Source organism: Hyperolius riggenbachi, chromosome 12 (genome assembly GCF_040937935.1).
Source record: "Hyperolius riggenbachi isolate aHypRig1 chromosome 12, aHypRig1.pri, whole genome shotgun sequence".
NCBI classification, from domain to species: domain Eukaryota; kingdom Metazoa; phylum Chordata; class Amphibia; order Anura; family Hyperoliidae; genus Hyperolius; species Hyperolius riggenbachi.
In genome coordinates this window covers 206110520-206138467 of record NC_090657.1, presented here as the reverse complement: position 1 = coordinate 206138467, position 27948 = coordinate 206110520, and the positions used below count along the sequence as shown (strand labels likewise).

At 45.5% G+C, this 27948-nt stretch overlaps 1 protein-coding gene across 4 annotated transcripts in view; it reads left to right on the top strand.

Annotated features, from left to right (window-relative positions):
* Window positions 1–27948, top strand: part of GAS7 (growth arrest specific 7) — a 489292-nt gene that overhangs the window by 370452 nt on the left and 90892 nt on the right. For all 4 annotated transcript variants that reach the window (XM_068263919.1, XM_068263920.1, XM_068263921.1 and 1 more), the window contains 2 exons: window positions 14956–15033; window positions 24009–24088. In XM_068263919.1, the coding sequence (XP_068120020.1) occupies window positions 14956–15033; window positions 24009–24088 (158 nt within the window). The remainder of the gene's footprint in view (window positions 1–14955; window positions 15034–24008; window positions 24089–27948) is intronic.

The following is a 27948-nucleotide window of genomic DNA, read 5'->3' as shown; positions in this document are numbered from 1 at the left end:
GCCCCTGCTTCAGTAGGAGGGAGTGAGGGCGGGGAGCCATACACCCCCTTAGAAGATGAGATGAGCCCTCCCCTTATCCTAGGGGCTAGAAATCATATCTACCCATATATGGGCTCTATCTCACAGAACCGTACAGGTCAGGGCAGATTTATTAACATTTTCAGGTCTGTCTCGATTTACCCAGCGCCCTGATACCAGACATGAGGGGTGGGACCCCTGTGGTATCATCAGGGCATTTTCAAACTGCCTAACTGGCAGTCCTTACCTCAGAATGTTCTGAAACTTCCTCAGAACCAGCACCGGGGCTCATGCTACACTTCCCCCACGTTTGGTGAAGCTGCCATCTCAGGAACCCCAGAAATATTACAGATCTGGGAAGTTATGGATTATGCCATGAGACTTCAGGTTTATTCAGGGTGTGTTCTAGCTGCTAACAGCTGACTTTCCTTTGATCTTTACTAGGGAGCAAAGTGTCAAGACCTCCCGTGGATTCGTAGCCTGCCTGGCTGTACCTAGGCATCCTTTGGTTAATTAACATCTACATGAGATCAGCTAGGTGTCACTTTATACCTGATGGATGGGCCATCCGCACAGCTTGAAGCCAGGGACTCTCTGGGCCCAGGCTCATTAGCATATCAAAAGAGCCATCCAGCCTTTAGGATGGTGCTCTCACTGCTAAGAAAAGGACTCCAGCTCCCACTACACACTCAACCCAGATTGTATCGATTTGAAGCGCAATCGATGCAGGGAATTGAGTGCGATCGCTTTTTGTTCACGGGCGGTTACAGGACGCGCCTGCGGCCCCGCAACCGTCCGTGACACTACCTAACACTGCTATTGCCTACTGAGTGTGTTCTAGTGGCTGCAGCTCTAGTGCATTGAGTCCTCCAGGAGAAAAGCGCAATATAAATGTTCTGTGTCTTGTCTAGTGTAGATAGCTACCATCTCCAATGTTACTTTGGCAGCCTTTACTCTTATTCCTGTAGCTCCAGTTAACAGTGGGGAACTAGGAGGCTTATGTATTATTACGCCGCTGGGGAGCTTGGCACAGGATGTCCCGAATGATGGCTCACCCTGCTGCCGCTCAAATTCCTGGCAGCATTAAATACTCTTCCCTCTCTGAGTTGTAGTAACTCGGAGGGAGAAGTAATTTGGGGTCCAGCGATTGCCGGCACCCCAAATTACCCGTGCCCACTCTGGCATTAGTGCTACAGCGGCACCCAACTCAGGAGCCCGGCACTCTGCGCCAAGCGCCGATATCACCCCAATTGTGAGAGAGTTTTAAAGTCTTGTCAGTTTCAGCAGCTCACTCTAGTCCAGACACTCTTAACCTCCCTGGCGTTCTATTAAGATCGCCAGGGCGGCTGCGGGAGGGTTTTTTTTTAATAAAAAAAAAACTATTTCATGCAGCCAACTGAAAGTTGGCTGCATGAAAGCCCACTAGAGGGCGCTCCGGATGCGTTCTTCTGATCGCCTCCTGCGACCAAAAGTAACACGGAAGGCCGCAATGAGCGGCCTTCCGTGTTTCGCTTACCTCGTCGCCATGGCGACGAGCGGAGTGACGTCATGGACGTCAGCTGACGTCCTGACGTCAGCCGCCTCCGATCCAGCCCTTAGCGCTGGCCGGAAACTTTTTGTTCCGGCTACGCTGGGCTCAGGCGGCTGGGGGGACCCTCTTTCGCCGATACATGCGGCGGATCGCCGCGCTGCAGCGGCGATCAGGTAGCACACGCGGCTGGCAAAGTGCCGGCTGCGTGTGCTGCTTTTTATTTGAGCCAAATCGGCCCAGCAGGGCCTGAGCGGCAGGCTCCGGCGGTACTGGACGAGCTGAGCTCGTCCAGACCGCCCAGCTGGTTAATCACGCCAGGACCATGCATATTCTAATCTATGTCCTGTCTTTGAATGCTAGTTTCTGACACATAGTAGATTTTTACTCCACCATTCTTGTGTACTTTGACAGCTGACACCTTCTGGAATGAATGAGGAGCGATTTTCATTGGCTCCTGATCACCTGATCACTAGGATTGCATAAATATCCCTTTTTCGCTCTTAACCTCCCTGGCGGTAAGCCCAACCTACGTTCGGGCTAGCCGCCAGAGAGGATCACATGGCCCCCGGAGGATTTTTTAATAAAATGTGTATTATATGGTTAAGCTAGCACTTCGCTAGCTAACCATGCCCTCCAAGTCCCGCTGCTCTCCCCTGATCGCCGCCGTTCTACGTACCCCCCAGGGATCCCGCGATGGCGCAGCCTCCCAATCCGCTCCAGGCTTCGCTATGGGGAGGATTGGGACTGCGCATGATGTCATGTCCGATCATCGCTATAGCGACGAGTGAAGCTGATTGGGGAAGCCGCGGCTCTCGCGGGATCGCGGAGGGGTAAATATTGCCAGCAGCGATCGGGGTGATCAGAGAGGTGCGGTGGGGCTTGGGAGGCATAGTTAGCTAGCGAAGTGCTAACTAAAGCATTTAAATTACAGTGTACTTAAAAGATAAATAATCTACATAATTTTGACATTTCTGCATAGACAACATATGGAATAATCAGTTTCTGAAAGTTTTACTGCTGCAATGAGATATTTACATATTTTTGTTGAACAATTCCAAAAAGTTCATTTTCATTTTTTCGAGCATATTATCTCTTTAAAATGCAAGCAAATTCCAGATTTACTATAGTTAAGAGTTATCAAAAGAATGCCCTATCTGTCCTGAAAATATCAAGACTAAATATGTTTGGGTAGACTAAATATTGCCCAAGATCTATCAAATTAAAGAGACTCCGTAACAAAAATCGCATCCTGTTTTTTATCATCCTACAAGTTTCAAAAGCTATTCTAATGTGTTCTGGCTTACTGCAGCACTTTGTACTATCACAGTCTCTGTAATAAATCAACTTATCTCTCTCTTGTCAGACTTGTCAGCCTGTGTCTGGAAGGCTGCCAAGTTCTTCAGTGTTGTGGTTCTGCTATGAACCCTTCCAGGCCCCTCTATGCACACTGCCTGTGTATTATTTAGATTAGAGAAGCTTCTCTATTCTCTCTTATCTTTTACAAGCTGGATAAATCGTCCTCTGAGCTGGCTGGGCTTTCACATAGTGAGGAATTACAGACGAGGACAAAGCTGTTTGCAGGAAGAAAAGAGCAGCCTGACACTTCAGTGCATGAGAGATGCAGGGGGAAAGAAACACACAAATGATCTCTTGAGATTCAAAAGGAAGGGTGTATACAGCCTGCTTGTTTATGGATGTATTTTCTATGTGTGGACATACTGTACATCAACCTACTTCCTGTTTTGGTGGCCATTTTGTTTGTTTATAAACAAACTTTTTAAAACTGTTTTTAACCACTTTTAATGCGGCGGGGAGCAGCGAAATTGTGACAGAGGGTAATAGGAGATGTCCCCTAACGCACTGGTATGTTTACTTTTGTGCGATTTTAACAATACAGATTCTCTTTAAGCAAAGGCATAGCAGAATTATGAAAATTGGCTTGGTCCTGCCACCAACCAAAAACAAACAAAAGGACTCTGTTTAGTAGAACCTTACGGAGCCCTGTTTCTCTTGAATGAAGAGAAACTAGGTTCTCAAGATTACAGGTTTTTAGCAGCAAGTAAGGTTAAGTTAGAATCTTCTGTTCTTCAAGTTATGGGAATCTTTAGAACCATGAAGCTTTGGAACCTCTAGAACCATGAGATGTGAGGATCTCTAGAGCCACAGGTTATAATCTTGAGAACTGCATTGTATCAGCATTCCTAGAAATTTGAAGTGAGAGAAATATGGAGACTGAGATATGTATTTCCTTTTTAACAATGCAGATTGTTTGGATGTCCTGCTGATCCTCTAGACCCTAGGTTCTCAACATGTGGTACACGTACCCCAGGGGGTACTTCTGATGGTCCCAGGGGGTACTCGGACTTGACATACTTGCCTAAGAACAACAAATTTAGAGTTTTAGAAGTTGATAAATGTTATTTAAACAGCACCAAATTAGCATTTTAGTTAATTAAAAGCAATAGTAAATGCTTGAAATTGTTTAAAACCAATTATCATGTACTATGATTAAATATATATTTGTCGAGGGGTACTGACGATAATGTTTACTACACTAGGGGGTACTTGGTGAGTACAGGGTTTTAAAAGGGGTACATACCAATGAAATGTTGAGAAACCCTGCTCTAGACCTTGAACAAGTATGGCGATCAGATGTTTGACTGAAGTCTGGCTGCATTTGCTGCATGCTTATTTCAGGAGTACTGCAGCTAAAGAGATCAGCAGAACTGCCAGGGAACTGGTATTGTTTAAAAGAAAATGCATATGGCAGCCTCCACATCCCTGTTACTTCAGATAAACCTCAAGATCTGTTAAACCATCCACAACTAGGAAGTTTTGAACCTACGAGAAGTAGAATGGTTTTCCATACCAAAATAGACTGATGGATTCTAAAATCCATCTACAGTCATATCATTTACTCCCCCAGTTTTATAATCTACTTCCACAATCTCATCACTCTTGCCATCAGGTTCATTATTTACTCCTATAGTCTCATATTTTAGTACCACAATCTCCTCACCGGTTTCACAGTTTCATCATCTACTTCTGTAATCTCATCCACCTCATCCACTGTCGTATTTCCTTCTTACACAATCTCATCATCTACTGCCAACAGTCTCATCATCTGCCTCCACAATCTAATCACCCTCTTCCAGTTAGGTGTGGTCCAGTGTTATACCTCATACACACGTTTGAGGCATATCACACAACGTGGATTGGGACTCAATCCCTCGGGTGATATTGCAGGGCAAAGGCTGTACAGATTCATCACTAGCCTGCGTTCTGAGGCTGTGGGGGAGAGGAGGGCTGACAGAGTGGAGCGTGAGGTGTGTCATGCAGCGGGTGAGTGAGGAGATTAATTCTCTTTGCGAGCACTTGGCCAAGTCATTCCACCGGGCTATAAGGCCCCGTTCACACTTGCGGTTTAGTAAAAACCGCACCGGATGTCCGGACCGCACCGTATCCGGACCGGACCTGATCCGTACGGTTCCTATCCGGATCCGGTCCGGATCCGGTCCGTTTGCATCCGGTTTCCGTGCGGTGTGAACACGGTTGCGGTCCGGATCCGGTTTCTTAAGGAGATAACATCCTGTAAATACCTGGGGTCTGGGAGGTCAGCAGAAGGGTCTGGGGTCATTGTTGGAGACAGGTGGACGTGTGGAGACCATCCGTGGATACAGAGACTGCAGTTGGGACCATGGATCCAGGCATTTTTTACTCGTAAACCTGGGAATTCTCTCCTTCCTGTTGTTAGCCTCCTTGTCAGACATATCAGACATGTTGCTGCCAAAAAGAGCTCCAGCATGAAATCGCTGCTGCCCCACTCTTTGAACGCTGGGCCCATGTGGTCCCCATCCAAAATGCATAGGAAGTGGGGTAGAACGTCCGGTTTTTGTAGCCAGTGTGTTGTGCGCTCTCCGGCTCTCATTGCTTTGTATTGGCCGGATGGTGCAGTCCGGCTCCGCTCCGGATACGGCTGCCGGAGGAGCCGGACCAAAAAATAGCGCATGTTGGAACGGACGCCGGAGTCCGGATCCGGTCCGGCTCCGGTCCGGCTCCGGTCCGGCAGAACGGACGCATGTGAACGGACGCATAGGCTTTCATTGCTATGCCGTGCGTCCGTTCCGTCCGTTCTGCAAGCGGTCCGGCTCCGGCACGGCGATTCCGGACGGCCACCGCTAATGTGAACCGGGCCTTAGGCATCAGGGGCACTGTGGGCTGTTGTACACACGTTAGGTTCTCGGCAGAGGTGGCAGTTGTCGGCCTCGGACGAGTTTCATCTAGCATTTAGTCATTGAGAAGTTTTAAAGACCTATTACTAGTCAAAGCAAAGTTTTGATGAAGTTCTGTACCATGCCTGTAGAAGTAATTTAAAATACTGAAAGCATACAAGAAACCTGTGTACTGTTCATCAATAAAGGAATTACCTGAAGAAATGTATGTTGTTTTGAAAAATAGTATGTCTTGGCATAAGCTTCCACAGTCTCGTCATTATCTTCATCTGCCATCTTTTCATCTGCTGCCACAGTCTCCTCACCCACTACCACAGTCTCGCAATCTATTATCACAATCTCATCAACTACACATACAATCTCTTCGCCCACTTCTACGGCCCCACAGTCTCATCTCTACCTTCACAGTCTCGTCATCTACCTTTACAATCCTATCACCTGCTGTCTCTGTCTCTTCACCCACTCCCATAGTCCCAAAATCTATTATCACAATCTCCTCAACTACTCATAAAATCTCATTGCCTGCTGCTACCGCCCCATAATCTTATCTCCACAGTCTCACAAACCACTTCTACAGTCTCGTCATCTACCATCACAATCCCATCACCTGCTGTCTCAGTCTCTTCACCCACTCCCACAGTCCCTAAATGTATTAATCACAATCTCATCAACTACCCATACAGTCTCATCGCCTGCTGCTACCGCCTCATAATCTATCCCCACAGTCAGTCTCACAAACCACTTCTACAGTCTTGTCATTTGCATTCGCGTTCTTGTCAGCTGCTACCACAGTCTCTTCACCCACTTTAACAGTCTCGCAATCTATTATTACAGTCTCACAACCAACTTCTACAGTCTCATCATCTGCAATCTTGTCAGCTGCTACCACAGTCTCTTTACTCACTCCCATCTATTATCACAGTCTCACAACCAACTTCTACAGTCTCGTCCTCAGCATCTGCAATCTTGTCAGCTGCTACCACAGTCTCTTCAGTCACCCCCATCTATTATCACAGTCTCACAACCAACTTCTACAGTCTCCTCATCTGCATCTGCACTCTTGTCAGCTGCTACCACAGTCTCTTCACTCACTCCCACAGCCTCTTCACCCACTTCCACAGTATTTATTACCACAGTCTCATCAACTACCCATATAATCTCTCTACCCGCTGGCTGCTACGGCCCATAATCTATCCCCAGTCTCACAAACCTCTTTCACAGTTTCGTCATCTGCATCCGCGATCTCTTCAGCTGCTGCCACAGTCTCTTCAGCCACTCCCACAGTCTCATAAGCTATTATCACAGTCTCGGCAACTACCCATACAATCTCACCACCTGCTGCTACCACCTCATGATCTATCCCCACAGTCTCACAAACCTCTTCCACAGTTTCATCATCTGCATCCGCGATCTCTTCAGCTGCTGCCACAGTCTCTTCAGCCACTCCCACAGTCTCATAAGCTATTATCACAGTCTCGGCAACTACCCATACAATCTCACCACCTGCTGCTACCACCTCATGATCTATCCCCACGGTCTCACAAACCGTTTCCACAGTATCATAGTGTACGTTCACAATCCCATCACCTGCTGTCTCAGCCACTAGGAGTTAAATGTAATTCTTGCTCTCCATATCATATTCTTCCCATAAACACTGATGTTATGCTGCCACTGAGGAATACATAAATCACCAAATTGCTTCTCACAGGAGAATGGAATGAGTAATTGTTTCCAACTGGGTTTTGCACCTGTGAAGGAATTTGCAGTGTGATTAGACTTCTGCTTGTTAGCCGGTGCTGATTAGCTTCAGCTGATTAAAACCTGCAAACAGTTTCTGGTTTGGCGCACGTTTCCTCTTATCGGGCTTTGCGGCACGGTCAGGAACAAAGCCAATTATCTCTCCGCAGTCCTTGGAAATGATAACCTTGTTTAAGAGCTCACAATGACTTTGTTCCGGAATGAACTGTTACAAGTTAGACTAAACATGATGCACTGAGAGCTTTCCCTTCTAAAACCCGAACAAAGACGGGTTCCACCGAAGTACTGATGCGATACGCTAATTTATTTTGATTTGGGCTCCTCCAGCGCCGCTCGCCTGGCTGAGCAATTACAGTGGCTATCTGTCAGTCTTTATGAAATTTAATGGCACAAAGTTGTCTTCGTAAAAGTTTGTTATTCCTAAAAGTGCGGCCTTTAAATCTGCTGCAACTAGAGGGGAAGTCTGAAATGTGGATGAGGGAACTCCTGCATGAAGCCTTCCTCTCTGTTACCAACATGGCCTACAGCACATAGCCTGGAACTCATAGACCAGCAAGAATTTGCCCCTGCGGGTCACCAAATCGTGGGACAAGGACACACAGGGAGGTCCCTTATTCGGAGCAAGCATAGAAGTAGACTTGTGCCCTTTCTAACTTTCCGATTCTGGATACTTGTTTCAGTGGTTGATTTAATAATAAGGCATGTAACTACATGAACCAGTTTTGGGCTCTTTGATGAAGTTATTTCATAATCCAGTAAAAGTTTTCAGTGGGTGACAAGTCTGGATTTCGGGTAGATTAGTTCATCACCTGAAGTCTTTTACTACACACCATGCTGTTGTAATACATGCAGTGTGCAGCCAACTGTCTGAATCCTGGTTTCTGAGTTAGAGAGATAATTACAGTAACGAAGGAATTGATTGAAAGATCCAGATATAATAACATTATCTTTAAAATAAATGAAAAATTATACACAGTGTTGTGAAAAAAAGTTGCTCTAATTATTGTGCCACTATAAAAGTATTAGCTTTATAAAGTAATGAGTAAGCAGATAGGTCAGGGCCTCGTAGCAATTGTCTGAGTTGCTTTGGCCATAGTACCAGCCTTGTTTAGTAAGCATTGAAGTAACGGGGTCAGTGCAATGGCCCAGCAATCTCCATTTGCAGGAAGAGGTCAGTAGGGACATTTCTCTCCTGGCCAGTGCGTTTTTAGTAAGCAGCAGTGTATCCCAGCCACTTTATGAATCACTGTAAGCAGTTAAAAGTCTGCCCTCATGATAAACCTTTTGCTTTGCAAGCGTTGTGTGTGAAATAACAGCCAGCAGCAGCAACTCAATGCCGGTACTAATATGACACATTAATCACTTTCACACTTCACGTTCCTCTCCGGGGAGAAAGTGGGGGCTCATACGGGATTACTAAATTCAGTAGCAAACATTAAGCATAAAAGGCCGCCGCCCAGCGCTCACACTTTCGGCCTCTGAGCCCCTTCCCATCTTATTGTTTTTCAGTTGGAATGATTTTTCAGCACAATGGATCTGTTATTGAAATATTGTCAACATCTTTTTTCTCTGACTGCCTCATCTGAACGACAAAGAGTGTAAACACTATTATTAATTCATTCTCAATGGGGATATGAAAGCCTCTTACTGAGTATGGTTTTAATTTCAGCGCTGTTTTGTTTCTGTTCATACAGCATTCTCCATAAAGACCCAGAATTTTGGAATGGGTTGTAAAGAGCCAACACAACCAAAAAATCTCATTAGCTTGGAGGTATTTTTGATATGGCTCTGTTCTTATGAACCTCTAGGGTATAGAGTAAAACACATAAAGGGGCCAGCAGGTGGAGATAGAGTATCTGGCAAAGGGTGTAGAGGATGTGCAGAGCTGGGAAATCAGGAGCGCAAAGATCTCACCACCAGAGACCTTGAGTGAGAGATGAATCCAAGAGTAGGAGGGAATTCTCTGTTTATGGGTGCAGTAGGTGTGCAGAGCTAGGAACTCATGAAGGCAGAGGTCTCGCCAATGTAGTTGTCGAGATATAAAATAATTCAGCATGGGGAGAGGGTGCCACTAGTCAGTAATGTGACAGGTGTGCAGAGCTGGAAGACCTGCAAATTAATCTTTTTGTGCCAAACCCCCCAGATGCCCTTCTGCCAGGGTCCATGTCCAGACCTGAGGCAACACTCTATGTCCAGTGCCTAAATTCTCCTATTAAATCTGTGTTTTTCTCACCTTTTTTTTCTTATAAAGATTATTCTAGACATTTATAAACATTTGAAAACCTGCCTTCTTGCAAAAAAAATAAAATAAAAAAAAATTACAATGGATCATAGGCTGTAGAGCAGGCTTTCTCAACCAGGGTTCCTTGAGTACTCTGCAGGGGTTCCTTGGCATTTTGCCACATTGTGGGGATGTATAATAGAGCACATTATAATAAGTGGTACTGTAACAAGAAGCACTAATTTGGGGGCTCAGGAGACAGTATAATGAGTGGCAGTGTAATAGGGGGTAGTGAAATAAACAGCCACACATACTTTTAAAGACCATGCCTCCTGCAAAATAAATGCAGGGGTTCCTCGAGATCAAAAAATAGTTTGCATGGGGTTCCTTGAGATCCAAAAGCTATTAGCAGGGTTCCTCCAGGGTAGAAAGGTTGAGAAAGGCTGCTGTAGAGGTTCCAGCTGGAGCTCTATTTCAAGAGAAGGAAGGGAAGTTATTTGTTGGAGCTGCTGGGTTCCTACTTCTGGTCTTCTTCTCTCTATTGTCCATCTTTCCTGGTCAAGCCCCATGTTACCTGTATTAGCAGGATAGTTTGGTACCTGGAAACGGAGTTGTCCTCTTTTGGTTTGATGTCCTCAGAAAATCCATATAATTTCTCTGTGTTTTGCACCTGAGGCCTGGCGTAAATCCACTCCATGTGGTTATTGTTTGTGTGAGAATGGAAAGCTTCACAGGATCGCCTCAAGTGTAGAGTGGCATCGATTTCCGATCAGTCAGAGCAGTCTCTGTGCTGCCAGGGCCGTACGCCCACTCAACCGCAGCATAGCCTTCACCGTGACGGATGATGATGACTTTTATCAAGAGAACTTCCCATCCTAGATCCTCATCAACTCAAATCAGCCACGTTCCATGGACATATGTCTTTTTTTTTAGTCCGATTACATATTCAACAGAGATGAGTTTCCACAGTATCGCTGCTGAACTAAGGGTTGCCATCATTCCTAGACTTGGCGGGACAGGCCAATAATAGTGATGCAGTGGGGGTGTCTCGGCACCCTGTGGAGAAGAAATATAAGAGACAAAAACGGGAGCCCAATAGTGCAGTATGTCGATGTACAAGTGGATACTAGAAATGAAGAAATACTACTCACAAAGGGGGGTTGCAAGAGGCAACCGACCGCATGAAGCAGGTGGAGACCATGAACCCGACTCTACTCGGGGTAGTCCCAGCCGGGACCTGGATGTGGTCGCTCTCTTTGGAAAAAATGGGGACAGTCATCCACTGTTGTGTCACCACCTCTCAAACAGTAAGTGTGTGGGGGTAAACTAAGCACAATAGGAGTAAAGAGGCGCCCTGGTGAAATAAAAGCATCTAAAAACAGCTTAAAAACTAAAAAATTATGTGAGATGGCTTACCGCAATGATGAAATCCTTGTAAATGACAAAAGATTTTTATTTAGCACAGTCAATGCGTTTCACAGGTCTGAGCCCACTTTATCAGGCCAATAAAAGTGACAGTAAAGTCTCAAGGTCACGATAAGCGCCTCTGTCCTGGACTTCTGATGTGTAGAACACCCTCTAGCCCAGGGGTCAGGAACCTTTCTGGCTGAGAGAGCCATAAACACCACATATTTTGAAATGCAACTCTTTGAGAGCCATACAATATGTTTCAAAATGGGACAGTGCGCATGTGCAGCAGAGGGCTCGCGTCCCTGTTGCCATGGCGATGTGTATACAGTTGATCCTCCAGGCAGCGGAAGTGTCAGGCACGTCTCCAGCTGCTCTTGAGTTTCAGCAACATCAGCAATTTCACCGAGAGCCACACAGGATAAATAGTGACTAACAGCTTGTACAATAAGCTAGCTGACTTGGAGGTTGATGCTTTTTGTAGGACAATATCCCTGCACTTTGGCCCAATAAGCTGCTTTTCAAGTGACAGGCAGCCTATCGGGCTAATCAAAGTGCAGGGATCTGGTCCTACAAAGTCACTGGACCTGATAAAAATGATTAAGGGTGGGAGATTTGGAGCGGGCGTTAGTTTTGGCTGGAGCGCGAGTACGTTCATAGTGCATGCTACAGCAGTAGCGTGCCTACTCTGAAACTTTTACTTGCGCTGCCACACTAGGCTGCGCTGCTTGAGCAGTGTAGCTTAGTGAATCAACTGCTACTGATTTGTATGTGAGCCAGATGCAGCCGTCAAAAGAGCCACATCTGGCTCCCGAGCCATAGGTTCCCTACCCCTGCTCTAGCCATTTGCCTCAGTTCATTTGCTGCTTGTATTCTCTGAACAGGTGTGGATCATAGTGGTTATTTTCACTTTTGTAAATTTTCACCCAATTTTTACTGCTTTAATTCTGAGCGTATCTATGTTTGTCATCCTGATTTGGCTTATGTTTCACAAGTTATGCGCAATTACACTCACAGATTCCACTAATGTTTTCACCTAACTTTCGTAAGTCCTTTCAGTAAGTATACCACACGTCTACTGAGTAGTGATGAGGGAATATGGCGATTTTCATTTCACCGTAAGATTTACAAAAATGTCACATATTCGCACAGATGAGAATCTTTGAGAACGTATATGAACATGAGGAAACATATTTTCAAGAAAGTTGTAGCCTTCCAGAGGAAAAGTTTATCTTGCAAAAACCCATGATATTTTTAATGGGACATTGTGAAATTGTACGTTGTGATTAAGATTATGTGTGTAGAACGCATCTAAAAAATCTTTTCTCTTTTTTTAGTTGACAGCAGAGTTCATGTTATAGGACATATATGTGTTCTGTAATGGTGCAGAGTACCTGGGCAGAAAAATTGCATTCACTACCTGTAAGCTCACCAGCGACAGGAAGTAAGGAGATGCCCTTGCCAATAGTGACGCAATTCTTTTTTTAAAGACCATACAAGCAAGATGTGTTCCACTTTTAAGTTATTAAAGTGTACCACCCGAGGTGACATGATGAGATGAATATGTTTATGTACAGTGCAAAACATTAATAACCAGGCTGTTTATCCTACTTTATTTTACTGCCTAAAAGAGTTAATTTTCAGGCATGCAAGTAACAGCTTCTGTTTTGTCAGTACCTTGTGGGGAATATAGTAAACATCACTGAAAAACAAATTACAGCCATAAAAGTTTTCCTGGCAGAACTTCTGAACAACTTCTGAGGTCAGAGGAGAGATAGAAAAAGGTCAATAGTTCATGTATTTTAACTCTGGGACACTTAATAGACTGACATTAAGTAGAGACAATAAAACATTCAAGCTACTTTGTAAATGGTTAAATATAAAGGAGTGGGAGGATAAATACAATTGTTTATCGCATTCGTTTATTTTCACCACATGTTCACTTTAAGAATAAAAAAAAAATGACATCCCTAAAAATATCTCTTTCTTTGCCTATCCAGGTCTGTGTGGAACCGAATAGTCGCTTTGATAATCGCACTAAAGCCACTTACACACGCTAGATAAAACTCAGCTGAGGCGGCAAATAACGACCACCTCTGCAGAGGATCCAGCCTGTGAACCACAGCCACCGACCCCTCTCGACTTGATCGGGTCCCCAACTCCGTTGGGTGATATTGATTAAGTGTGTGTACAGGCTTAAGCTGGCCATACACTAGGCCGATTACCTGCCGATCGAATCTGTTGTCACATCGTTCACGCTAAAAGCTAAATTTCGATCTATTTCGTCCCGAAATAGATCGATCCCGTTGATCGCTCCGTGTGGGAAATTACAGTCGATCGCCCGCGGGTAGGGAGCGCATCACTAGCAGCGTACGATCGACGCAGGTATACATTACCTGAAGCTGCCATCTTCTCCGCATCACCTCCCAGCTCCCGGCTGACATCTTCTCCACATCACCTTCCGCATCACGGCATCCGTGTATAACTTCTTGTGTCACTGCAGTGACAGCGGAAGTACAAATAGAGGGCGCTCTATGTAAACTTCCGCTGTCACTAGAGGATAGATACAGCGTTTCTTCCATGCAACGACCTGAATGGATGGCGGTAGGGGAGTATTTTGCAAAATGTGCGCAGTTAGCAGCCTAGTACGCAGTTGGCATTGATTTCTCCGGCCTATGCTGCCATTCGCTTTGTCTGGCTGATTCTAAATAATCGTGTAGGACCCGCCCTTCATTAGAACGGACCGAATGGATCTGTTACGAACAGACTGATGTGAACAGATAATAATTGCAGTATTTGTATAGCGCCTTTCTCCTGTCGAACTCAAATCGCTTGCGAGGCAGCCACTAAAGCGCACTCAGTAGGCAGTAGCAGTGTTAAGGAGACTTGCCCAAGAAACTCCTTACTGAAATAGGTGCTCGCTTACTGAACAGGCAGAGCCGAGATTTGAACCCAGGTCTCCTGTGTCAGAGGCAGAGCCCTTAACCATTACACTATCCAGCCACTGCCTATTGCGTTGCATAGGACCCATGTTCCATTCACTTCCTAAAAAACTGAACATTTTTTCTGGCCATGTGAACCCAGCCATCTCTATGGGTCTCCTGGTCTAATGTCCCAGAGTCAAGGGAGTAAGCTAATAATCCGACCAGAATGGTGTGGGGGAACTGAAATGCAATCAGATTTGCCCAAAGGAAACCAACAGATATTTCCAGGAAAAGACCAATCCACTATGTAGATAGTGTAGTGTACAAGCTTAGGTGTGAACCTGGTATAGTGTAGTGTACAAGCTTAAGGTGGCCATACACTAGATTTGCAGCAGATTCGACCATCAGGTAGATTTCTGTCAGATGCCTGTGAAGTCAAATCTGACAGGAATCGGATGTGTGCCACACACTAGCAACATATTTCCAATACATTTCAGAATGAAATCTATTGGAAATCGATCTAAATGTATTATTGGACCATTAGATCCAATGCAACTCTATGGGCCATTTATCTGCTACCAGCAGCAGATCGACCTAGATCTTCCATCCTGTCAGATAGATCAAATTCATCGAAATCGATCAATCTGGGAATTTGATAGAATCGATTTCTGATCGATGGCGGAAATCGACCAGTGTATGGGCCCCTTTAGGTGTGAACCTGCTATCTGCTGATGGCTAACCTGGACTGGCGGCTCTCTCCTGCATCACTACGGGTGGGAACTGTCCTCTGTCTCTGTCATGTGACCCTCCTGCCTCCTATCCTGCAATGATCTCATCAGAAACAATTTGTTATTTTTCCTACAGAAACGACATGGGAGCGGCCGAACAGCTCACCGGTGAGCCTGAAGAGCCCGCTTGTCAAAAAGTCATCAATCCCGACAGGTAAGCCACTCAGTGTCTCCCCCTGCTGCTCGGGGACAGACAATACCTTTCATTGCTGTGGGTTCAATTGAAAGTATGGGAGGAATTGTGAATTCATAACAACACTAGTCCTCTATCAGCTCCATATGTCATGATGTGCCATTACACCGCCTTCACAGAACATGTAATGTAGACCTTTTATGCTGCAGATGATATCAGCTGCAATACTTTTAAGCAGCCTTAAAAAGGCACCATAACAATATATAGTATAATGTAACTTTTATGTTAATGATCCTGTCTTCAGCATCAAACCGCTTCCTATATCTATATATTGCTTTGTATTGGCTATGTCTCTGCAAAATCCCTTTTCACCTGGCAGGGACGTATGGACTATGTCCCTTGCCACCATGCACTCTTGCTCGCTCCCACGCTCATTCTCGCCACCGATCGTCAGAGGGGAGATCAATGAATGGGAACGCAGTTCGTTCATTGATCTAAGTCTCCGTGTGAATGAACGCCGGCATCAATGAGATGCCTGTGTCATTCACAAAAGCCGATAGTTAGAGGTCCACGCGTTACTTACTAATAGTACCTGCAGGAAAGTTATGCGCAAGGACATCTTGTGGCCAAATAGAAAAATTACACCTACACATTTCTTTTTTTTTTTTAACTTATATTTACATTTAAAATTAACCCCTTACCTCCCACACTCCCCAAAAGCTACAAAAATAAAACATATATATATATATATATATATATATATATATATATATATATATATATATATATACACAGTTAAAATATACATATATATTTACCTCAGGGGCTGACATTTTTTACCTCTTGAGTACCACAGGCTTACACCCCCCTAGTGACTGGCCATATTTTACAATTCAGGCCACTGCAGCTTTAACAGCTTGCTGCAGAGCCACACAACTAAGCACAAAAATGAACCTGCCCCCCTTTTCTTGCCACCAGCAGAGCTTTCTGTTGGTGGTATCTGATTGCTGGTGCGATGTTTTTTTTTTTTTTTTTTCTTTTATTACTTTAAATGTTGTTTTATTTTTAATAAAATTGTTGTTTTGTTTTTTCCCCCCACTAACACTCTCCCTCCCCACCAAGCGCCAGCCAAGAGCCAATCAATATGATCGCCTCACATAGGCATCAGCCTATGTGAGTTATTTGTTTGTGAGCCAGTGACAGAGCTGTCCCCCATACAGCGCTGCACTAGATCGCAACACTGTACAAGTCATTTCTGCGGGGAAGGGGGGGGGGGGGGGGTTGGGGGGTGGGTTCAGCCAGCCAGCCTTGATCGCAGGTTGTTTATGGAGCAGAGCTCCATAACTCCGCGGGGATGCGTGATCCCCGCTAATCTCCGACCCCATTACGTGACGCCGTTAGGCGGTCCTGGGTGAGTAACCTTCCTGACGCCTATGGGCGTTAGGTGGTGGTGAAGAGGGTAATATGTATGTCAAGGGTATATTACTGTTACTTTTTAAATTATGGGCTTGTAATTAGTGATGGACTTTATTTCCAAATAAAATATTGGCGCCATACATTGTACTAGGGAAATACTTTAAACGTTGAAATAACCAGGACAAATGGGCAAATAAAAGGTGTAGGTTTTATTTATGGTAGCATGTATTATTTTAAAACTTTAATGGCCAAAAACTGAGAAATAATGTATTTTTTCAATTTTTTTCTTATTATTCCCATTAAAATGCTTTTAGAATAAAATAATTCTTAGCAAAAGGTACCATCCAAAAAAAGCCTAATTGATGGCGAAAAAAACAATGTATAGATCATTTCAGTGTGATAAGTACTGATAACGTTATTGGCAGATGAATGGACGCAGTGCTGAAAGGTTAAAATTGCTCTGGTTTTTAAGGGGAAAAAATCCTTGGAGGTGGAAGTGGTTAAACCACACCTGAACTGTAAACAAACGTGGGTATTTTAACCACTTCACAACTGAGGGGTTTTATCTCTTCAGTATCCAAGCAATTTTCACCTTTCAGCTCTCCTTCCATTCATTTGCCTATAACTTTATCATTACTTATCACAATGAAATTAACCATATCTTGTTTTTTTGCCACCAATTAGGCTTTCTTTAGGTGGGACATTATGCCAAGAATTATTTTATTCTAAACTAGTGACCATAGCCCGTTTAAAAACGGGGTAGGTCTGTCTCCGCGCGCATGCGCGCACCCGCCTGTCCGCCGCACGCGCACCCACTGAGCACGTCCGCTGCGCGCGCACTCGCACACACGCCCGCCCCTTCCTCCCCTTCAGTGTCTCTGCGTCCCTCCCTGCACATGCGCAGTACAAGAAAACACACACACAGGGACACGGGAGGGTTTTATTATACTGTATAGGATGTGTTTCAATGGGAAAATAGGAAAAAATAATTTTTCCGGCATCATAGTTTTTAAATAATGCATGCTACTGTAATTAAAACCCATGAAATGTATTTTTCCATTTGTCCCGGTTATAAAACCGTTTAAATTATGTCCCTATCACAATGTTTGGCGCCAATATTTTATTTGGAAATAAAGGTGCATGTTTTCAGTTTTGCGTCCATCACTAATTACAAGCCCATAGTATATAAAGTAACAGTGTTGACATAAATATTTAAAGAGTTCAGTCCCTAACGTAACTATTTATGTATTTTTTTAATTGTAATTTTTTTTTCCTTACAAGAAAAAAAAATGGTAACAATTGGGGAGTGTGGGAGGTAATGAGTTAATTTAAAATGTTAAAATATGTATTTGTATATTAAAAAATGCTTTTGACTGTAGTTTTACTATTTGGCCACAGTAATTTTTTATGAATGATCCTGTAAGCGTAGTAAGTACGCTTGCAGGAAGTACAGTGAGGATGAGAAAAAATTTTTTTACACAATGATCGCGCAGCTTCTCATGGAAGCAGTCGATCATTGCTGGGGTGCTTAGATCAACGAACGGGAACTGTTCTTCCCGGTCATTTATCGCCAGGCAAGCGGGTGGCAGCGTGCACGAGCGCGGGAGCGCGCACACGAGCGGGAGCGAAGACAGTATCTGAAGTTAAAAGGGGGTAGATATACTGTACCCGGGTGACGAAGTGGTTAAAGAGAACCTGAGATGGGAGATTAAAAAGAACATATACATAACTGGGGCTTTGTTGTTCTACAATTAGCCCCAAAAAGTCCTCCGGTCTGGGGCCAATTGCACATGCATGGCTGTGCGTGCCCTCCTACCGCCCTCCGGTTGCTGGGAGCATGCACGGCCGGCCTGCGCTGACTGGCCCCGATGACTTACCTGGTTCAGTTGCACACCAACGAGGAGGTGGAGGACGGCATCGTGGGAGTGATAAGCCTGGAGGGGGCTGGAGGAAGCCCCAGGTATGTATATTTTCTTTTTAATCCCCATCTCAGGTACACTTTAACTTACCTGGGGTTTCTTCGAAATACAGATATAAGTTGGGGGACACTTACTTGACGCATCGTGAAATTCTCAAAGCTGAAAAGTGCCTATTCACACAGCGGCCATGTTCATCCTCAGTCATGGTTTAAACATATTATAGGGCAGCCAATTGTAAGGCAGTTGAGAGGAGTATATGGAACCAAGGCAACATATTTAAATGTAAGGCTATTCTGAGATAGTGCAAAGTAAAGGGAAAGCTATTATTGTACAAACTCCTCCCACTCTTTCTGAATTGTGCTTTGCGTAGAGAGGTGTTTGGTGTGTGTATACACAGTATATAGTGGACATTTAGCCATTCAGCATGATTTTTAGTATGAAGTGTGTGGTTAGAAACACAGCTGGGCAATGAGGATTGCAAAGACATCACAATGCATACAGCTCTGCTCACACTGCATACAGCTCTGCTCACACTGCATACAGCTCTGCTCACACTGCATACGGCTCTGCTCACACTGCATACGGCTCTGCTCACACTGCATACGGCTCTGCTCACACTGCATACAGCTCTGCTCACACTGCATACGGCTCTGCTCACAATGCATACGGCTCTGCTCACACTGCATACGGCTCTGCTCACACTGCATACGGCTCTGCTCACACTGCATACAGCTCTGCTCACACTGCATACGGCTCTGCTCACAATGCATACGGCTCTGCTCACACTGCATACGGCTCTGCTCACACTGCATACGGCTCTGCTCACAATGCATACGGCTCTGCTCACACTGCATACGGCTCTGCTAACAATGCATTCAGCTCTGCTCACAATGCGTACAGCTCTGCTCACACTGCATACAGCTCTGCTAACAATGCGTTCAGCTCTGCTCACAATGCGTACAGCTCTGCTCACAATGCGTACAGCTCTGCTCACACTGCATACAGCTCTGCTAACAATGCATTCAGCTCTGCTCACAATGCGTACAGCTCTGCTCACACTGCATACAGCTCTGCTCACACTGCATACAGCTCTGCTCACACTGCATACAGCTCTGCTCACACTGCATACAGCTCTGCTCATACTGCATACGGCTCTGCTTACAATGCATACGGCTCTGCTCACACTGCATACAGCTCTGCTCACACTGCATACAGCTCTGCTCACACTGCATACAGCTCTGCTCACAATGCATTCAGCTTTGCTCACACTGCATACAGCTCTTCTCACAATGCATACAGCTCTGCTCACAATGTATACAGCTCTGCTCACACTGCATACGGCTCTGCTCACACTGCATACGGCTCTGCTCACACTGCATACGGCTCTGCTCACACTGCATACAGCTCTGCTCACACTGCATGGGTCAAAAACTGATCTGTTTTCAGATTAAAAAGGATCAGCTTTTTGCTTTGGGTATCCGTTTTTCATCCGTGTGTTCCGTTTCTCTCCATCAGCAACGCATCCAACGGATCCTTTCGTAATGGAATTATTGTAGACTCCCCATACTTGTGTTCTGTTCGCTGTAAACAGACAGAACAGATCCATTACAAACGGCCCGATGTCAGTGCATTTGGTACAATTTTTTTTTCTTCCATAGCAGGTCATTGTGAATAAGCTTTCAGTTAAAATGCGTATTGTCGGAACTAATCCATAGGAAAACATGGACATTACTTTGAAAATCATTGTTGCACATAAAGAGCAAAAGTGAGTGCACATTATTAGTCTGCCTGATACTCTTAAAGAGAAACTCCGACCAAGAATTGAACTTTATCCCAATCAGTAGCAGATACCCCCTTTTACATGAGAAATCTACTCCTTTTCACAAACAGACTATCAGGGGGCGCTGTATGGCTGATATTGTGGTGAAACCCCTCCCACTAGAAACTCTGAGTCCAAGGTACTCCTGGCAGTTTCCTGTCTGTGAACCTTGGTGCATTGTGGGAAATAGCTGTTTACTGAAAGGGCAACTGATTTTCAAAGTAATGTCCAGGTTTCCCTATGGCTCAGTTCACACTGTACGCATTTTAACTGAAAGCTTTTTCACAATGCTCTGCTATGGAAAGTTATAACACATCAGTTTTTCAGTATATAGTGTAAAAGAGGCCAAAAGGTGGTTAAAAGATCCAATTTTTTCGCAAATTCGATAATTACAATTGGTTGTCCCAAAAAATCTAGAGCTTTTCGTTGATTTTGATTGATCGATCCGATCGGATTTCCTGTTTTTTTCCGGTTTTTGGAGATTGGAAATTTTAGACCAACTTTATCAAGAATTGTATGGTGTGTGTTGGATTGTCAATAACTTGATGTACAATTTCAATCAATTTTTTCTGAGCTTTTAACTATCTAATTCATGATTGGGGATTTGAACATAAGTGAAAATTGAACATAGGTGTGTGGTACATTGGTCAGATTTTTGAATTGTCAATCAGTCAGAAAAATTGATTGCAGTTCTTGAATTGAACAGATATCTAAAATATTGGATGGTGTGTGGCCACCTAAAGAGTACAAATCTCCATTCATTCAGACTTCTACTACAGTTCAAGCGTTTTAACCCCAAATTGCTTGTGTTCATTTATTAATGATTATGAATAAATCTTCATGGCACAGTTTATGTGGAAATTCAGTCGGCACTGATATTATTGCGCTCGTCATCGCAGTAGGAGTTGTGGTTTACCGTGAGCTTGCTGGGCAATGAGAGAGAGAGAGAGAGAGAGAGAGAGAGAGAGAGAGAGAGAGAGAGAGAGAGAGAGAGAGAGAGAGAGAGAGAGAGAGACCACCCCAACCCAAACAGGACTCACTGCCCTATACTCTGCACCATGTTCTATTCCAGCCAATGGCCTGATTGCAGATGATCACCATAGCGGCAGTGATCCTATGGAAACGTACCACAGCATGTTTTTTTTTTTCCCTTCCTGCATTTTACCTGAAGGGACAAGCTTGTCCCCTGCAGTGTTTTACTCTTTTAAGTTGGCGGGACTTTCTCAGCTGGTATTCCCAAAAGCCCAGAGAGGAAGGCCAGATCAGTAAACACAGACCGATACCCTCCCCGTCCTATTTCTGTACACTATCTGTTTCATTCCACTCAATTTCTCCTTCCTCTTCCACTCTGTCTCCCACCTCATCTCCTCCATCGCTCGGAGATGGTTGCCACGGCAACAGGGCCATGGAGAAGTGCTCTTGTAAGCCTTCATAAAAATAAAGGCAAAGAAAACCCGACAACTTATCTGTAAATTTCACTTGTTTAATCATCGATTGCCGGACCTCGATAGTTATTGAAGGGTTCACTATTGTATTTGTTTCCCAGCCTTGTAGTGTTTATAGAGCATTAGCGGCCGCCGCTGCGCTCTGTGGGGAGAAATTGTTATCCGTGGGGTGGCAGCGGATGCATTTTTTTATGTTTTGTGGGTTTTAAGGAGACGGCTTGTGTTCTGAGAAAGGAAATCAATGCCGTGTGAAGAGGCGCTGTCATTCGGTTTATTTATACCAGTGCGCGATTTCCACCGTTGAGCGTAAAAATGGGCGCTTCTTGTAAACATGGAGGTATTTTATAAAGACTGAGGGGACATTTAAAGAGGCACTGCAGTGACGTATAGCAGAACGCTGTAAATTATTTCTGTAATCGTAAATTATTGATACTCACTTTTACCGTATTTTTTGGTTTCGCTATCAGAAATACTTCTCATACCTGTATATTGCTGTATATTGGTATGTAGCTCCACCGGCCCCCTAAGGCTTATCCTAGGCTGTTTAGCTATGCAGACTTTTCCTTCAAGAGCATTTTTGGTGATCAGGCATTATTTCCGCTGGCTTCGGAATTGTGAGAAACAAACATTCCTCAGAGATCACCTGCCAGTGTTAAAAACCTGTGATAAATTTTAGAGTGCAAATCAGGGTGAGGAAAGATTTTGCGATGGCCAAACACTGACTAAATAATTTATTAATGAAAATTGTAGAAAAAAAAAAGCAATTTTATTCATTACGTTATTTTCAGTAGTCTGCCTGATACTCTTTAAGAGAAACTCCGACCAAGAATTGAACTTTATCCCAATCAGTAGCTGATACCCCCTTTTACATGAGAAATCTATTCCTTTTCACAAACAGACCCTCAGGGGAGATATGAGCACTTGGGACACAGTCCTGAAACAAGCCAGATATGATGTATCAGAGCTGCCAGAGGATTCCAGTCCACCATGGAAGGACAAGCAGAAATCACAGTTCCTCAGTGCGAGATTTCCCACACTCTGGACTATTAACCTGCAGCAAACCAGTGCTCAACACAGAGATAGGTGGCCGCCACCATAATTAAAGGGAACCTAAACTGAGAAGGATATGGATTTTTCCTTTTAAAATAATACCAGTTGCCTGACTCTCCTGCTGATCCTGTGTCACTAATACTTTTAGCCACAGCCCCTCAGAAAGCATGGAGCAGATCTGGTGCTCTGACTGAAGTCACACTGGATTAGCTGCATGCTTGTTTCTGGTGTGTGATTCAGCCACTATTGCAGCCAAACATCATCATGAGTGCCAGGCAACTGGTATGGTTTAAAAGGAAACATCCATATCCCTCTCAGTTTAGGTTCCCTTTAAGCACACAGTCAGGTATTGGTTTCCAGAAAGAAGTTAACACTTTTGATCAAGTGCATAAAATACACATATTACGTTAAAATCACTCACATGCATACTGGACCTGCTGCATAAAATCACATCAAATATTGCCACAGTAGCTGCCAATAAAGTGCTCTGTGCTGTAAACAACTGTAAGCTCGATTGCCTGTTCTCCTTCACGACCGGTTTCGGCCTTCTGCCGTTGTCGGGGGGATAGGGAGAAAAGGCTAGTAGTGGGCAATATACATATAAAAAAATTACTTACATAACCGTAGCATTCCTTAAAGTGCTGCCTATCATAAACCATAGGTTAGTATTGGGAGTAACTGATTGGTCAGCCTGGGTCATATAGGCGGGGCAGTGCGCCACTAAACTTTTTGTAATTGGACGTTAATAAAGATGATCTTTCCATTTCACTAAGCAGATAGCTATGGAATTCCCGAACTGCCTGAACCAGAAATCCCTCTCCTCTGTCTGCCTGGTACTCACTGTGCAGAGTACACACTGCCTAGAAACCCCCCACCTTGCTGCACAGTGCGCGAGCCATTGTTACTATTTTACACACCTCAGCTGATGCATTTACTGGCAGCAGATGTGGACACTCCCACATTCCAGTCTCTGGTAGGAACCCTGTGGAATAACTGTGTTTTTTTTTACTTACTTATAAGCAAGCAGAAAGAAGGTTTGCCTTTAATGTCTGTATTACACAGATGTGTAATTTAAGGCATTGCCACATTTCCCAACAACAGTAGAGTTTTACTTTAACATAGTAGAGATAGTGAATGGGATGCTAAAGATTCCGAGTTGATGCAAACTTATGTAGCTCAGAAATGGCCCAATCTGTTGCATGAGCTTCTGCATTTAATTTGTTCATCTCCATGATACATAAAACTTGCTTCAACTCAAAGTTATTAGCTTCTCCAGTAATTGACTGTTATGTTTTCTGTTAGGTGATTGGCTGACTCTGCATTGTGTTTTTTTTAATTCTTTCACAGTTAATGGATTCCATTCGTCCGGCTCGCCTTTACACCAACCGGAATCGGGTCACGTCCGGAAACCCAGCAACGACCCGCAGGTGAGCGACGGCCGCACAAGACCATTAGAAGACCATTTACAAACAACCTGCTGTAAAGTGTGGAGTGCCCCTTTAAGGGCAAACTCTGTGCGATTCTCCGTGAGTGACATTTTGAGTTCCTGTCGGCATGTTTAGCTGCTGCTTTCACACTGACTGCTGCTTCTGCGCTGTGTGTGCATGACATTATGCCTCATAGATGCCTGCAGAATCTCCCACTAGTGGCTGGCCTTTGTATCAGGTAGTGCAGTCCGCAAGCATTCTGTACAGCTGCTGGGATGAGAGTAATCTGCCGCATAGAGAGGTTATCAGACATGAAAAGACGGTGGCATAGAGAAACCAGAGCAGTAAAATGCAACCACCATGAAGAACTGGGGACCAGGAGCCATACATTGCATATAGAGAGAACACATCTGTCCACTTCACCAATTACTAGGGCAGCTTCTAGTGCTTATCACTACTCCAAATGGTAATTACTGAATATTTATCAGGTACACTTATAAAAGAACACCAGGCTCCTATAAAATTGCCAATCCTCTAATTAGATTTTTTTTTAACTGTTAAATGACCTAGCCTCCCTGCAGTATCTTGGCAACTGTGTGTGTGTGTGTGTGTGCGTGTGTGTGTGTGCGTGTGTGTGTGTATATCTTGGCAACAGGACCTGTGTGTGCGCTGCCTCCTTTACGATCTGCATGTTGGAGGTTGGACTACACTTCCCCTGATGCCCAGCGGTCACTTTTAGTTGCTAATACCCCACTGACAGCACTTAATCCAGATGGATGCTCTGCCACTGTTTTCATCCCAACACAGGAAGAGTAGCCATATTTTTATAACATCTTGTTCCAATTTCCACTTTTGAACACTTGCATACTAAATCAGCCTCCTCAGGTAAAGGTCAGTACACACGCTGGAATTTCCTCAGCCAGGGTCATCTCTGCTGTGAATCCAGCAAGTGTACAGCCGCCGCGATGAGTTGCCCAAAAATCCAGAGAAGCGGGTCATCTCGTCAGAGCCCATTGTGCCCCTCCTTACCCCGCCCACCAGAAGCTGATGTGCCATGCGCTGTGTTGTCATCCCTCCTCCCCTCTCCATAGCAACAGAAGGTGATGCAAGGTTATGGCCTACCAGACATGGGCAAACTTGGCCCTCCAGCTGTTGAGGAACTACAAGTCCCACAATGCATTGCATGAGTCTGACAGCTACAGTCATGACTCATAAAGGCAAATGCATTGTGGGATTTGTAGTTCCTTAACAGCTGGAGGGCCAAGTTTGCCCATGCCTGGGCTAGCCACAAGTCTGTATGTCACTTGACTTTGAACTATTGCCCGAAAGATCGATTCCCGGTCCCTGCAAGCAGTAGTGTATGTGTTTGCACCTTAATAATACTGGTTACTAAATGGGGACGTCTTCTGATGGGTAAACAAAATTTATTTACATGTGACACTGCTGAAGTTGTGAAATAAAAGTGCAATGAAACTATATAAACACATAGAAGAAATTCCTTTACAATGTCCAGGCTACAGAGCCGCCTTTTCTCTGAGGTACTCTTGGGTTCTGTTTCAGAGTGCTGGGAAGTTGTAGAGAGATAAATGGTGTTGTACAGCCATGGCTGGGCTTCCAGCCTCTCTCTGCTCCCATCATGCATCTGTTATCTGCACATTGGTGTGACATTATTCACTGAGATATATGCCTTGCGCTGCGAGGAGTGACTGCCTCAGCCCGCTGGCCTCATGATATATTATATGTGATGGCATAGATAGTACTCTGCTTACATTGCTGAGCATATTGTAACCAACCAGCATCCCACTCCTTCCATATGTGCATTACAGCAGAGGGCAACACTGCACCAAGCAGTACTGAGAGATCCCTCCCTAATACTGCAGAATTACAGACAAAGGGACTATACTGTAAGTTAAAGGTGCAGAGTCCTCCAGCAGCACAGAGTATATCAGGAGAGGAGGGTTAGCAGGGCCGGCCCGCCCATGAGGCGGGGTGAAACGTTTGCCTCAGGCGGCGCTTCTGAGGGGGCGGCACCCGCCCGTCCGTGGGTGTGGAGTGCCGCCCGAGCTGGAGGTAATAGCGGGCAGGAAGGGGGTATTGGGGCTAGCGGCGGGGAGGGGGGTCGGACCCCCCCTCCCTCGCCTGGGTCCCCCGTCCTCTGCTCCCCTCCAGCTTGTTATGCGCGCTGGCTGCGGCTGTAAGAGGCAACGGGCGGGGATCACTCACCTCTTCCTCGTTCCAACGTGCGCTCCACTGACGTCACTTCCTGCGGCGTAGCAGGAAGTGACGTCAGTGGAGCGCAGGCTGAACGAGGTGAGTGATCCCCGCCCGTTGCCTCTTACAGCCGCAGCCAGCGCGCATAACAAGCTGGAGGGGAGCGGAGGACGGGGGACCCGGGCGAGGGAGGGGGGGGGGGTCCGACCCCCCTCCCCGCCGCTAGCCCCAATACCCCCTTCCTGCCCGCTATCCCCTCCAGCTCGGGCGGCCCCCCCACACCCACGGGGGGGGGGGCGCAGCAGCGATTTCTTTAAAGTTTGCCTCAGGCGGCAAATGGTCTAGGGCCGGGCCTGAGGGTTAGATAGTGGAAGGAGCAGAGTCCTCCAGCAGCACAGAGTATATCAGGAGAGGAGGGTTAGATAGTGGGAGGAGCAGAGTCCTCCAGCAGCACAGAGTATATCAGGAGAGGAGGGTTAGATAAGAGGAAGGAGCAGAGTCCCCCAGCAGCACAGAGTATATCAGGAGAGGAGAGTTAGATGGAGGAAGGAGCAGAGTACTCCAGCAGCACAGAGTATATCAGGAGAGGAGAGTTAGATAGAGATCAGGAGAGGAGAGTTAGATAGAGGAAGGAGCATAGTCCTCCTGCAGCACAGAGTATATCAGGAGAGGAGAGTTAGATAGTGGGAGGAGCAGAGTCCTCCAGCAGCACAGAGTATATCAGGAGAGGAGAGTTAGATGGAGGAAGGAGCAGAGTACTCCAGCAGCACAGAGTATATCAGGAGAGGAGAGTTAGATAGTGGGAGGAGCAGAGTCCTCCAGCAGCACAGAGTATATCAGGAGAGTTAGAGGAAGGGGCGGAGTCCTCCAGCAGCACAGAGTATATCAGGAGAGGAGAGTTAGATAGTGGGAGGAGCAGAGTCCTCCAGTAGCACAGATTATATCAGGAGAGGAGGGTTAGATGGAGGATGAAGCAGAGTCCTCCAGCAGCAAAGAGTATATCAGGAGAGGAGGGTTAGATAGAGGAAGGAGCAGAGTCCTCCAGCAGCACAGAGTATATCAGGAGAGGAGGGTTAGATAGTGGGAGGAGCAGAGTCCTCCAGTAGCACAGAGTATATCAGGAGAGGAGGGTTAAATAGAGGATGAAGCAGAGTCCTCCAGCAGCAAAGAGTATATTGGGAGAGGAGGGTTACATAGAGGAAGGAGCAGAGTCCTCCAGCAGCACAGAGTATATCAGGAGAGGAGGGTTAGGGCTGGTTCAGACGGACGTTTGCAGAGCGTTTACTGCCAGCGTTCGGGGCTTGGTGTTAAACGCTCCCATTCAAGCGAATGGGAGCGTTTGTACCAAGCTTTTACGCGCGTTTGCACAAACGCGGCGTTAGGGTCCCGATTTTCACTGGCGTTCAAGGAGCCCCTGGAAGCTACATGTTGCTTCCAGGGGCGGTTAACCGTGACGGGTAATGTCCCTCTAGGGGCAGAAAAAACGTGACCGCATCCGAACGCAATGCGAACGCTGCTGAAAGCCTGAACGCATCACGAACGCAACGCCAACGAACGCGACGCCTCCAAACGTCCGTCTGAACCAGCCCTAAGATAGAGGAAGGAGCAGAGTCCTCCAGCAGCACAGAGAATATCAGGACAGGAGGGTT